The following is a 14,473-nucleotide window of genomic DNA, read 5'->3' on the forward strand; positions in this document are numbered from 1 at the left end:
TGGTGAAGCCCATTATTAATTACTCTCTATCTCTTCTCTCTTAGAAATGAAAAATTCTCTTTTTATACAAAATCATGTTACCACACTGCTGCCAAGTAAATTATTATTGGTTATGATAACTGCAAATGGGGATTAAAGTAGAACGGGATGTCCAAAAAGCCCATGTGAATCTTGTTGTGGTGTCCACAAACACTTGTCCATATAGTGTTTTTTTTATGCAATTGTGTCAAGCGAAACAACTGATATGGAAATCGCTTAAATAAAGATTTTTTTTAGAAGAGAAAGCTTATGTGTCCTAATATTTCTTCTCAATATATTCGGCCCTTTTCTTGCTGTATCTGGTGATCTCATGAGGCTAAATACCCTTATTACTGATTGCAGTACAGAATTTTCCCTTCATGGTTCCAGCAGGGCAATGGACCATGAAGATATGTTTTACATAGGTTTAAGTAGATCTTCAGAGGCCTGTTATAAAGCCCTGACCTCAACCCTACTGAAACCTTTCCGATGAACTAGAATGTTGTCAACATTCTAGTTCATCAGGAAAGGTTTCAGTAGGGTTGAGGTCAGAGCTTTGATTGACTGCACCTCAGACCTCCTCACACTACATTACCTGACTTTACTAACACCCTTGTTGCTGAATAAGCAGAAATCTTCAAACACAATCCAAAAATGAGACATCTTCCTATAAGAGTGGAGGTTATTATAACAGCAAATGTAGACTAAATGTGCATTTTTGTCCATGTCTTAAACAATTATAAAAAGGAGAAACAACAGACATTTCCTGTTCCAAAGAAATTCTTGTCAACATATTTAGTCCTTATCAAAAGCTTAAACTATCTAGGGTTAAATACCATCATTAGTTTGCAGTTCCTCCACTAAAGTTCCACAGAAAAGAAACAAAAACAGATCTGGAATGTGGAGCAGCCAATCTAGTCTTTCTGGGTTATTCAGTGGATAAGGTATTCTTTTATTGCTTTATTATTCGGTCATTCAATATTATAATTGTTGCTTTGTGTTATCTGCTCATGTGTGCATGATTATGAACTCAGCTCCCAGGCAAACAAATGAACTAAATTTGTACTAAGGACTATCCATCGTCATTCTTATGTAAAGATATTCTTTCAATTAGTAGAACATGGTAAACTTTTTTTTAACATACCGACACCATAGTTGTAAGCATCAAACAAAATGGCAACTTTACATTTTAAAAGGCTACAAAAAGCTGCCCTTTGAACAATATTTTTTTTTTTTTACTAATTAGGGTCTGAATCCCAATATAGATACACTTCCTTAGGTGGTGGTGCAAATTATTATCTGGAAAGAAAACAAAAGCAAATCAGAGCGCTCGAATAACTCAGCAAGGCCCCTTTTTCTCCCTAATGGAAATTTTCTAGTAACTCTAACCATAACGAATGTAAAATTTGAAAGTTAGTTTATATAATTTATAATTTAATAATAACAACTTGCTGGTTAAACATCACAACCCATAAAACAGAAAGAGAGCTTATGTCCTAGTGATGGTTAAAAAGCCTTTGCTCTCATGCCACAGAAAACCCAGCAATTAATATCAAAGAGATCTGAACAAAAAACTCTAATGTGTATGACTGGTAAATAAATTTACTCTAAATAAATTCTACCTACTCATCAGCATGTACAAGATCATTTGTCAAAACAGTAAAAAAAAAAAACCTGGTAGATTTAAAATAAAATTTTATGATTTAAAATAAAATAGGGGGAAAAAAAAAACAAACAAAAAAAACTGCTGAATCAGGTTCATCTGACTTTTCATATATTTTATATATGTATAAAAAGAAAGCAGATAGAATGGGTTTCATATATAAAATAAAAGTGGACAGGGGACACACAAACCAGGTTAGTACATGAAATGTGAAAAAGGCACTATAATTCACAACATTCCAGTTCTCAATGAATGGTCACATTATTAACAAATCATTAACATCAATAGTGCTATAAGTCAAAACATGCAGCAGAGCACAATGCATACTTTCCAACACAAAGAGAGAAAGCCTCGGAAATCAGTCACATTTTACCAGGTGCAACGTTGATGTAAACTGCACTCTGGAGCATATTCCTAATTAATTTATAAGACTGTCTGAGTTTTAATAGGCAACAAAAGACTTTTCTTCTTCAAAATAAAAACAATAATCTATACACATTATTTTTAATCACAAGACTGCATGACAATGATCCAGCATCATATTAACTGTAAGGAATGTCATGGTTTTGGTTATGATTACCATTTACTACAATGCTCTTTAAAAGAGTGTTTGCATTTGTTTTTTTTCTTCTAAAACAAAACCATAAAACAAACAAAGCTACGATGTCATCTCATAATGTGCAAAGAGATAAACATTTAAGACTTTCAGAGGGGGAAGAAACCAGAGGAATGTTTAACACCACTCCCAAAAATCTACCGTTTTGGCATTTCACAAAACAGAGGCAGCATTATGAGTGGATCAGCATGGACTACATCTAATGGAAGATGGCAGCAATGAAACACTCTATTAGGCTAACCACTAAAGTAACAGATGATCATTTTCAGAAAGAAAGTTACAGCTATGCAGACAAACCTCCTATTAACCGCACTGCTCCTGCTACACAGCTGTAACTAGGCAACGACAATACTTTGGAAACCTGAATACGCAAAAATCATAACTTACCAAAAAAAAATTATAATTTTGAATGTTTGTAGTGTAAATGTAATGTAAAAAAAACATATATTAGGTCCTACATCATGCTGCAAAACTGAAGATTTTTTTTCCCACTGATTTCAATACAAATGTTAGGACTGAGCTTAAAGTGTGTCTTTGAAAACTTGCTCATTTCTGTTAGCATTATTCAAAACAATTAGGAAGATATTACTAATCTTGAAAAGCATTGCTAAGATTTAAACAAAGCACACAGACACATATTGTACAGTTTTTGGAGATTGGTCTCTATGAATCAAGGGCTCGTTTGGTCGGGACATTTTGCTGTTACTTAAGCTTAAATCAGTAAGACAGTGTATTGTATTGTGAATGTGTCATTAACCCACTGAATCAGAAATTCACAACATATATTAATATCATCACAATGTGGCATTTCTTCAGCGGGCTAAAGCACAATGGCAGTAGACCTGGAGTACCTGAATTTTTCGGACCTCAGTTCAGAGAGATCTGAAGGGTGCGTGGAATTAGCAACATGCACAGATTCAGTATAAGGGGAATGAATTAGTAACTGCATTTGGAGCGGTACTAAATCCGAGCCTTGAAGCCTCCCAGTATATGGGATGTCAGTCATTAAATGTTTAGGGGGGACATTTAAAAATTGTATTGTTGCATGAAGAATGAGTACTACTGTTTGTTCTCTTGCTTTCATTCTAGTTCTTACGGATGTCAGCATATACCACAGGCTCCATCTTGTGGAAGGAGCTCTTACTGCCAGAGTGATCGAGCTGAGCATATATCACCGGGCCCTGTTAAAAGAGAAAAAGAGAGAAGAAGAAATAAAAAGGGGAATACCAAACATTGATGTATAATGGTTATATTTATATACAGAAAATACATATAAGATATAAAAGGTAAAAATGTATCAGTTAATACCCATTCAAATCTCAAAGGAGTGTCTCAAATAACCTTTGGTTTCTATACATAGTAAGGTTATTGGAGCAGATTTGACGGAACATGCAATGTGTCTGGAAATGATACATATACAAACGCCACACATTGCTTTGACAGCAGAAAGCCAAATGAATAAAGTGGTCTACACAGAAGTAAGACACTGTAAATCAGCAACTTCATGTTGCATACCTCTTACAGTAATAATTTCATTTTGAACACAATAATACACAATACGAATTTTGAAATGATCAGATATTTGGAAACCATCTTGTCTTTGTTGTATTAAATTATTATTATTTTTTTAATCTTGTTCAGGTTTGTCTCATACCTAATGAAAGCAACATAGGATGTTATTAAAATACTAATATAATACTCACTTTAGGCAATTTCTACTTTAATTTTTAATTAACATTTTAATTTCTTTAATGTTCTAACCACAAGATCCATAAGAATTCATGGTCTGTTGTTAGATTACTCACTTAATAAAATAGATTCCTGATTATTTTTATATACACGATGGATATACATTACAATCCATTACAATTCCACAAATAGTGATTTCAGTATTCAGCAGCTAACAAGGTCCATACAAACCTTATTGCTAAGTTGGGACGCTGTGTAAAATGTCGATAAAACAGAATGTGATTATTGCAAATCTCATAAACCCATATTTTCTTCACAATAGAACACAGACAGAAGATCAAATGTTGAAAACTGAGGAAATGTACCATTTTAGGTAAGAATACAAATAATTTGAATGTCCTGGCCACAAAATGACAGATTTCCATGTTTACCACTGTGTAGCATCCCCTCTTATTTTAACAACAGTCCATTGACATCTGGGAACTAAAGAAACCAAGTGCTGAAGATTTGGGAGAGGAATGTTGTCCGATACAGAATTCTAGCTGCTCAACAGTCCTGGGTCTTCTTTGTCAGATTTTTCGCTTCAGGACGCAGCAACGTTTTCAAATTGGTAAAAGGTCGACAATGCAGGAATGACAGTTCAGCAGCTGGACTCTCCTACTACGAAGCTGTGCTACTGAAATAAACGCGGTATACGGTGAGCATTTTCTTGGTAAAATATGCATGGCCTTCCCTGAAAAAGGCATCTCCTGGACAGACACATATGTTGCTCTAAATGCTCTATATACCTATTAGCAATGACGGTGCCTTTCCAGATGTTCACGCTACCCATTGCAGGCACTACTGCATACCCCATACAATTAGATGCATTAGATGCAGGCTTTGAACTAAGCGCTAATAACAAGCCAGATGGTTCCTCTCCCTCTTAATTCCAGAAGACATGGTGTTCATGGTTTCCAAAAAAACAATTCTAATTCTGATTCATCTGAACACAGAACAGTTTTCCACATTGCCATAGCCCATTTTAAATTAGCTTTGGCCCAGAGAAGACAGCAGCATTTGTGATTCATGTTCACATATAGCTTCTTCTTTGCATAATTAAGCTTCAACATATATTTGTGAATGACGCTGCAAACTATGTTCATGGACAAAGATTTATGGAGGTGTTTCTGAGCTAATGCATGGAATTCCTTTATAGAAACATCCCTGTCTTTTATGCAGTGTTGCCTGAGGGCCCTAAAATCAGCTCTTGTCCCTGTCCTTGTTACTTTACCAGTCTTTTGTTGTCCCTGTACCAACTTTTTTATGGTACATTTCCTCAGTTTAAACAATCTAGGTTTTTTTGTTGTTGTTGTTTGGTTTTTATGCAAATAAATATTTTCAATTCCTCCAGCTTTTTGGACTCAGGGTTGTAAAAAAAAAAGAGCCGACTTTACGACAAACAAAAGTATATTTAGATATGTATCTGATTTTTACATTGCACTTTCTCTGTACACTATTAGAATAAATATATACAATTGTGTTTTTCAATAAATAAGTCTTATAATAGAAATGTGTGTATTTCTTCATACTACACCGCTTCAACATGCCTCTGCTGAGTTAAAAAAAAATATATGGGCAACAAATGACATTACATGAGGACTATGTGAATGGAAAGGACAAAAACATAGAAAGTGGAACAGTGTGGGAACCTTGTGCAGACACATTTATAATTAAAGAATAATAATGTAGTGCTAAGTTATATGAAATTTCTCGCAAAAATTGATTATGGAAAAAATTGACCTTTGTTTCAACATTCCAACGAGTCCAGTTCCCATTTTCTCTAATGCACACAGCTTCACTCGTACCTGTACTGGAGCCGAGGGGCTGCTACAGCGTGAGCCCTCTGTGCTTGACTCAGCTTTCTTTCCCGGCCGAGCTGCCTGTGTGCTTACACTCTCTATGGAGGTGCAGCTGTGGCAAGCAGGAGCGAGTGCATGTGGGTGAGATTCGGGTGACGATGATGCACAGACGGTGGCGAATGGTGGAAGAAGGCACACAAATGCAAAGAAGAGACAAAGATGAAGAAAAACAGCAATATGGTGAAATAAAATTACGTAAAGCAACATGGAGATACTGGAAAAGCAACGGTGATTAATGAAAAACAAACAGTCATGAGCAAACTAGCAAACTATAGCATAAACTTCCTGTACCATTTCATTTCTGTTGCTTTTTTTTTTTTTCTAAATCAGGAATGGATGATACGATGATGTTCCAAAATATATACTGTTCATTTTTAACAGGGTATTATAAAGTTGTTGTGCAGAGTTTATTATGCCGTTCCCTCTGGTGTTGCAGCAATTCCATATTTGGCAATTTTAACTTTCACTGTTTCACTAATTTCTTTTTGGTATGCTTTTAGATATGTGGGTTAGTGCACATGCTGGTAAAAAAACAACAGAAAAGGGGCAGGTCAGACAATGAAAAGAGAATGTGTTAATGAAGGACAAGTTTATGTAAATTGCAAGATGATGCACATGAAAACACAAAAGAGGCCATGTTCACCCTGCGGAGTTCAAACTACAAACTTCGAATGTTCACACTGGATGTAAAAATTGAAACCATCAGAATGGCAAGTTATACAAGTATGGTCTAAAGGTCTAAAAGTAAGTTCCATAGACAAACCAGTTAAACAAAAAAGAAAGAAAACAAACAAGAAGAAAACTAGTAAATCTGCCCTACAGTTAACCCAGGCTACAGAATGTTATAGTATGTTAGAATATTATAGTAAGTTATTGGGTTCATCACATAGTATTGAACTAATAAATGCAATAGGCCATGCTCCGGTGCATCTTGTTAGTCATGTAAGCAGGACAGACAGAGGTCATTCACTTTGATTTGTTGAATGTTTGAGCAACACAGACCTTTGCAACAGTAGTTGTAGTTAAATCATTATCCCAAAGGCATGCATTTTACTTCAGTTTGACGCTGTGCACAAACATGTCTTACACACAATACAAAACACAGCCTAGTAATTCAACCACAACATATCAAAACCTACTTGAAATGTACCCTAATAAGCTCCTAATAAACTTAGTGTAACTTACCCTTCGTAGTCGCGGGTGGACCTCATTACTCTTATTAACAGATATGCCACTACGGCGATGATGATGACACCAATTATTGCGCCGATGACACCGCCCACAATCACTGCAGGGCTCGTCTGAGGCAGGGACTCTGTAAACAGGATTAGATTAATCTTCAAATTATGAAAGAAGCAGATCTTCCAAAAATTTGTGGACACCAGACAGTCACACCTTTATGTGTTTATCTATTATCACCTATATGCCCTGTCCAAATTGAGTCCCCCCCCCTTGCTGTTATACCACCTTCAACCTATTTGGAAGAATTCCAATAGATTTTTGGTTTTTTGTGTGTGTGTGTGTGTGTGTGTGTGTGTGTTGGGGGATTCTAGTTCATCCTAAAGGCGTTTGGTAAAGCTGAGGTCAGAAGACACACATTGTTGTAGTGATCAGTATCAGGTGTCCATGATTTTTTTTTTTTTTTTTTTTTAAGTGCACATGCATTTTATGTGCATGCAAGATTAACACGTTTAAATTCTACTTGTTTTTTATATGATGATAGGTCACTGCTTACCTTTCTTCACAACTCTAAGTTTAGTGAGTGAAGGTTTGCCTGATATATCAGGAGGGTTCTTCACGTCGCATGTGTAAGTGCCATTGTCTTGGAACTGCATCTTACTGACACGGATGGAACCATCCTTTTTGTTCAGGTCCCCTGCCCATTCAACTCTGCTCTTAAACTGAGTGCTGCCTGGGAACCCTTTACCACCAGCATAGTGAAAAATCTAAAAATTAAACAGTGTCAAATCAAATAGTTAATTAAATCAATGTTTGGTTTTTCTGCGAGTATAATTGTGTTGCTTAACAATTTACACACACCTCTCTCTCATACATATACAATCACACACACACACACACACACACACACACACACACACACACACACACACACACACGTACGTGTATATGTATATGTGTATATATATATATATATATATATATATATATATATATATATATATATATATATATATATATATATATATATATATATAAATAATTTATATTACACACATTTAACAAACTGCTGTATGAACAGTCACTACAGAGCTATGTGTGTCTATGGACAGAAACTATGGTTCCATTCATGTTCTTCCTGTTTACAATTCTAAACATAGCACCACAAATACATGGGGGGATAAAGATGCTTACAGATTCACCAGTAGAATCCAAAGAGCCCTCTGGGATGAAAGACCAGGACACTGATGCTTGACTGCTGATCACTTGATTCGATTTGAAAGTACATTTAAGTATTCCAGTAGTTCCATTTTCTACAAACACCTCACTGAGAGTGTACACTTCTATAGAAGCAACTGGATATGTACCTGTGATAGTAACAAAGTAAAAAAAAATAATAATTTACATTTATTTTAATAATCATTAAGAAAAAAGCATTGGACTCATTTATAAAAAATAAATAAATAAATAAATAAAAAAAATAAAAAAAAAAAAAAACAATGAAGAGCATTTATAAGAGCAAAATATAAGTTACAGGCTTTGCTAAAAAGCCCAATTGTTGTTCTCCTGGAACATTTTCATGTATGGTAATGACTATTTGTTTAATTTGTCAATTGGTTAATGGATTAACACACCTAAAGATGAAAGCATTGATAAGTGTAGATATCTCGATAATATAAAACAATAGCACAAAATAAAGAGTTGCATAACAAACATAAATTGGGTCAAACTTTTTACTCAATGCAAATATAGGCAGTGGTCATGGGAGTGGCCACATTTTGACTCTCTTGTGGAATTAAGTGGGTGGTCAGAAAAGAATCACACAGAAAAAAAACCATGCCAGATGGATGTTAAAGTGAATATTATCAAACGTATAATTCTTATGATTTGTAAACTGAAATTGTTAGCTGTATATGGTTATGATTTTTACAGCATACGATCGTGGAATTTCACCCTCTTTCACTCACAGACACCTATTTTTATTGCTTGCACTAACCCAAGCTACTTTAAACCACTGTGCACTAATTTTGTTTGGTGAATTATGTCATTTCCTTGTGTAGGGCATGTATGTACACTTCCACCCAAGCGCCATGACTGAATTGTTTTTATGGAACTGAGAAGCAGCTCTGAATCATAGTATTTGTATGATGTTTGTGCTAGCTAAGTCAATAAACCAGTTAAAAACTTAATCCTGCTGCTTTAATTGAAACAACTAAAAACATCTTTCTGTTGTAAATACTGCAATTGTGAGCATCTGACTGCCATGAAAGCAGCCAAAAATGCTGACACTCATATCAGATGACACCAACTGCCCAACCCAAACTGACAATGTTTTTATTTCCAACTGAAGAAAAAAAAAAAAATCGGCGTGGCCAACCTCATGGAACAAAGGGCATCCAAAAAAAAGGATAAATAGAAAACGGCTGCATGTGAAACATATGGAGTTGAATAGCGGACCACATCTAAAAGGCACACCAAAGGAGATTTTCTAATGAGCAGACACTGCTGATACAGTTAGTGCCCTGACTCATTACACGGGCAAGGGAACTGCACACTCAGACTGGTCACGCTTAACACAAGTTCATACTGTACACCAACATGTAGATAAACCTCTTAGAGACGTAGAACATTTATACCACCATGATGAGACCAATGTCCACAGTTCTGGACAGGCCAAACTTGTCTAGGACTTTTATAGCTAACCCTGGAAAAAACTCATGCATGTTACTAGCGGAGATTGGAAATCTGTCTGTATAGTAAACCTTTAGGTTTAAAATCATGTTGGACAGTAAAATTGTGTCCTTAAGGCATTGCCAGAGGTTCAGAAATTTACCAATATCATATATTACATTTAGTTCATATAATCAGTCTTTGCGATTTGCAGTGTTTTGCTGCATAGATCATTCAAACCTATAAACTGGACCTAGCTGGTGGAAAGTACATTTAGAAACACATGCTTCATGGACCCAACAAATGTAAATAATAATAAAATAATATAACGAGTCTAACGTGTGAAATGTGTTTCAGATCCCTGACATGTACAATATTTACTGATCCCCAAGACTTAAATACTTCTGATTCAGACTGGTGTGAATAAGACACTTCGAATTGATTAGATAGTTTAATTTAATTGTAAAATGTTTTCCCCACTGTTTTGAGGGATCAACCCACATACAAGAAGGCTAGTGAATGATGATGATTTCAGATTGAACACTAAAAAAAACCGTTCATGACTTTACATATAATACTCGGCAGCAGTATTGAGGGTGGGAAGGTAAAAACCTAGTGTTATATAAGCTGTGTTAAGTGTTTTCCACGTCTATAAACAGGTTAGCTAACCATAATCACTAAACGACTAGGGACATTTGAGTGTATGATAAAAGATGAGTGTAAATGATCTCCACTTCATAATGCACAAACGAGAAATAGAAACTGGACAGAGGAAACCGCCACTTCCCGAGCTACCTAGAGTACCTATGTATTAGCATGCATTCTTGGATAGATGTAACCAACATAAAATTACATTTCATTACATATTTATTATTTAAATGGTGACATAACCATACAGACACGACGACTATAATCCTATTGAATAGTTATGAAGTATGGAACTAGCGAGACAACAATGCAGCTAGCTTAGCTTAGCGTTGTATCTGATTCGCGGTGACTCAAGGCGGAACACAATCTTGTTATCTCGCTAGTGAGCGTTAAAGATTTGTCCTTTTTTCTGCTATTCCTCTGAACTTACCTATGATGGCGCATATGGCAAAGCTGCAAAGCCACTGGACACGATTATAAGACCTATTTGAGAGCCTTGGCTCCATCCTTTAGAGCACCGAAGCCGTAGAGCTCCCAGCTAATGTTCCTATTCTCTGTGTTTACGCCATCCGGCCGACCGGAAGTGCTTCCAACAGCTCCATCCGCCCCCCATACAGACCCCAGACAATGACCACAGTCTGTCTTCTACAACCCTCATGATCTGATCATTAATAAATTCACGAACACACAGCTGTTTAACTTTGAATTGTGGATATATTTCTGTATCTTATTTAGTTACGTATTTACTAAATAATGCTTTTACTGGGATTTTATGGCATTTAACTAGATCTGTTACTTCAACTGGAAAAAAAACATTTGTCATATACAAACCAAAATCTTAACCCCATTATCCACCAGGAAACCATTTTTTCCCCACCACAAATTAAAGCTGCAGTTTTGCTTTATTCCAGATTACCCAGGGGTGCTGTTTAAACTTCCTCTTTTGTGGTTCCAGACCTTTACTACAGTAATACTACAGTAATTTATACACTATAATAACCCTAACTGATAAAATACAGTCCTACTGCTTGTATACATCAATTATTTTATTTTCAAGCTTTTTATAATAATAGTGCATATTAGCACACAATTCTCTTTTGATACAGTATATGATATGGGGCAGAGACAGCAAAAGTACTCACATCCTTTACTCAAGTACATGTACGGATACTTATGTTTTAAAAGACATGCTGACTACACTCGTTCATTCAAGTTAAAGTACAGAAGTATGGGCTCTGACATGTACTTAAATAAATTAAAGCCATTACTACTACATGTTTTAGTGTCATGCTGGTAACTGGACCTTACATCATTTCAATATATTGATATAAAAGAATTTCACATTTTGCTATCTAATGAATGTATCCAGACTGAACATCCACCATATAGAACACAAGCAGAGAAAAGATTATGATGATCAGGTGATCAGGTATGTCTTAGTTCTCAGACATCTTTACATCATTGAGCAAGGTCCTTAAACCTCAACTGCTCAGTAGTAAGTCTCTCTGGATAACGGTGTCTGCAAAATGCAATACATTTAAATTGTAAGTGTGTCATAATGTGCTTTTAGATATGTGAAGAATATTAGCTATAGTTGTACAATCCAGGGAGTGATGAGTACTTGCCAAATATCACTGGACCTCCATTTTGGAAATGAATACTAAAATATCCTTCTCAATACAGTTTGCTAAGATTTGGTACATGCTTCGTAAGCTCTTTGTGGACCATGGCTTCAGCAAGCAAATGAAACCATGTAAATGTCAAGAAAATAATAAAGTAAGACCCGAGCTTTATTTGTGGTTAATTAAAATCCCTTCAGCAATAACAATTACATGATAATTGCTTTTGAACTTGAGTTAGTATTTAATTGAATGTTCCTTAACAAACATCCTGTGTGCACGTTTCTGACCAACTAAGAACAGAAAGAGACTCCATGTGGGCCTGACATTCTCTATCGGGACCTGTGCTAATAGCCCAGCACCGTGTAGCTCAACTGCCTGCAACATCTGCTGTTGAGTACCAGAATAAAGTCACACTTTTTTTTACACATTATTGTCACATTATTTTTTATTTTCAATGAATTGCACAATGTATTAAAGTAAATATGTACAACTTAAATATTTCATTTGTTGAGATCAAATGTTTTCCTATTATTTTTCGAGCAAGAACGATTGTATAAATCGTCATTATTGCAGTTGTCCATTCAGCCAATAATGTTACAGGAGCGCAAAGCATAGATTAATGCTGATACTGTGTAAAAGCTATTGGAAAGGATGTTGAACACAGATGGGATGGTCTAAGTATTTCAAAAAGGTGTTTAAGTGTGTAAGTTATCTCTGAGTGGTAATGGCATGGTGATAAGAGAGGTCAGAGGAAGATTAAATTGAGCTAGTAGGCAGAATATAGTAACTATAGGAACTTATGTACCATTATCATGCACCACGCCTTCTTAGATCAAAAGGTTTCTTTTTACAAAGCCCCTCAGTTATGGAAAAGCCTTCCAATTAGAGTTTAGGACTCAGACACAGGCTCAGTGTTCAAGTCTAGGTTGAAAACTCATTTATTTAGTTAAGCCTTTTGTCAATAGATTTTTCTTAGGTAAAGAAGCAGATCTGGAGGGATCCTAAATATAGAGTGTTCGATGAACTGGGATATTTGTATGCTGTTACCAACCCACTCTTACGCGTTCGCTTAGGTTTGTTGACAGTGGTGTGGCGGGCCGTCTCTTATCCCCAGAGATCCCTCATGTCTGTGTTACCTTCTGGCTCTCCCCTTTAGTTATGCTGCCATAACGCGTCTTGCCGAAGTCCCCAAAAGCACAGTGTCTTTAACTTTAATACAACAATAAGGATACTTAACAATCCATATTTCTCTCTCCCTGTCACCCATCTTCTTTTTCTCTCTCTCTTTCTTGATCGGGTTAAACATGCTTCTGACATACCAGTAACCAGTGTTTCTGTCCCTTTCCTCTCCTCAGAACTGTCTGCTTTGTCCCAGCGCCCTGTCTCCAGATGGGGTTCTCTTCGAGTGCAGGACACTCTGTGCAGCTGGAGATAGTTTTGAATAAACTGCCTGGAAATCCATGAAATTACAGAGCAACACAGGAGCTTTGAGGATGGATTTAGACTGTACTTAATGTCAACAGTCAACTATCACTGCACACCTCAACAACATTTAACTGTAATAAATAGACATTTGGTGCCAGCCAGATGAGGACGGGTTTCCTCGTGAATCTGGTTCCTATCAAGGATCTTCATTATGCCATCTCAGGGAGTTTTTCCTTGTCACAGTCACCACCAGCTTGCTCATTAGGGACAAACATACAATTATAAGGAACAAATATATATACAATCTTTATTACTCCATTATTTGTGTAAAGCTGCTTTGAGACAATCGAATTGAATTGAATTGAATTGAATTGAACTGAATTGAAGTGAACTATATCGTAACATATATTCACTCTTCACAGCTATGCTAAGTAGAAAAACATTTCCACAATACGATGGATGAAAATATTTACCTTGAAACGGAAGAAAAACATCTCTACCTTGAGCTGGATGAGCAAAAAACTATACAGGTGCATTCTCATTAAATATCGTGGAAAAGTTCATTTATTCCAGTAATTCTACTCAAATTGTGAAACTCATGTATTAAATAAATTGAATGCACACAGACTGAAGTAGTTTAAGTCTTTAGTTCTTTTAATTGTGATAATTTTGGCTCACATTTAACAAAAACCCACCAATTCACAGTCTCAAAAAATTAGAATACTTCATAAGACCAATAATAAAAAATACTTTTTAGTCAATTGTTGCCCTTCGGGAAAGTAGGCTCATTTAGTGTTTATGTAATCAATACTTGGTAGGGACTCCTTTTGCTTTAATTACTGTCTCAATTCAGTGTGGCATGGAGGTGATCAGTCTGTTCTTTTGTGATCAATGTGAATTGTGAACTATGTGAATGATTTAGGGAATAAATGAGTGCTGTAAGAGAAAGGAAATCAGATGGTGTTTTAAAAGGACAGCAGAGAGATTGGCAGAAAATATATAACTAGGGACTAAAGCTAACATCTGAAAGATGACTTAGTCT

The 14,473-nt window shown here is 35.8% G+C and overlaps 1 protein-coding gene across 1 annotated transcript; it reads right to left on the reverse strand.

Moving 5' to 3' along the window:
* Window positions 1-3,318: 3,318 nt before the first annotated feature.
* Window positions 3,319-10,970, reverse strand: mpzl1l (myelin protein zero-like 1 like). The gene is made up of 6 exons (XM_046861353.1): window positions 10,815-10,970; window positions 8,261-8,433; window positions 7,623-7,833; window positions 7,073-7,202; window positions 5,834-5,939; window positions 3,319-3,478 (listed from the first exon to the last, which is right to left on the reverse strand). The coding sequence occupies exons 1-6, from the start codon at window positions 10,888-10,890 to the stop codon at window positions 3,383-3,385; spliced, it is 792 nt and encodes a 263-aa protein (XP_046717309.1). The 5' UTR covers window positions 10,891-10,970; the 3' UTR covers window positions 3,319-3,382.
* Between the last annotated feature and the right edge of the window lie 3,503 nt (window positions 10,971-14,473).

This window comes from Silurus meridionalis, chromosome 11 (assembly GCF_014805685.1).
Source record: "Silurus meridionalis isolate SWU-2019-XX chromosome 11, ASM1480568v1, whole genome shotgun sequence".
In the NCBI taxonomy this organism is placed as follows: domain Eukaryota; kingdom Metazoa; phylum Chordata; class Actinopteri; order Siluriformes; family Siluridae; genus Silurus; species Silurus meridionalis.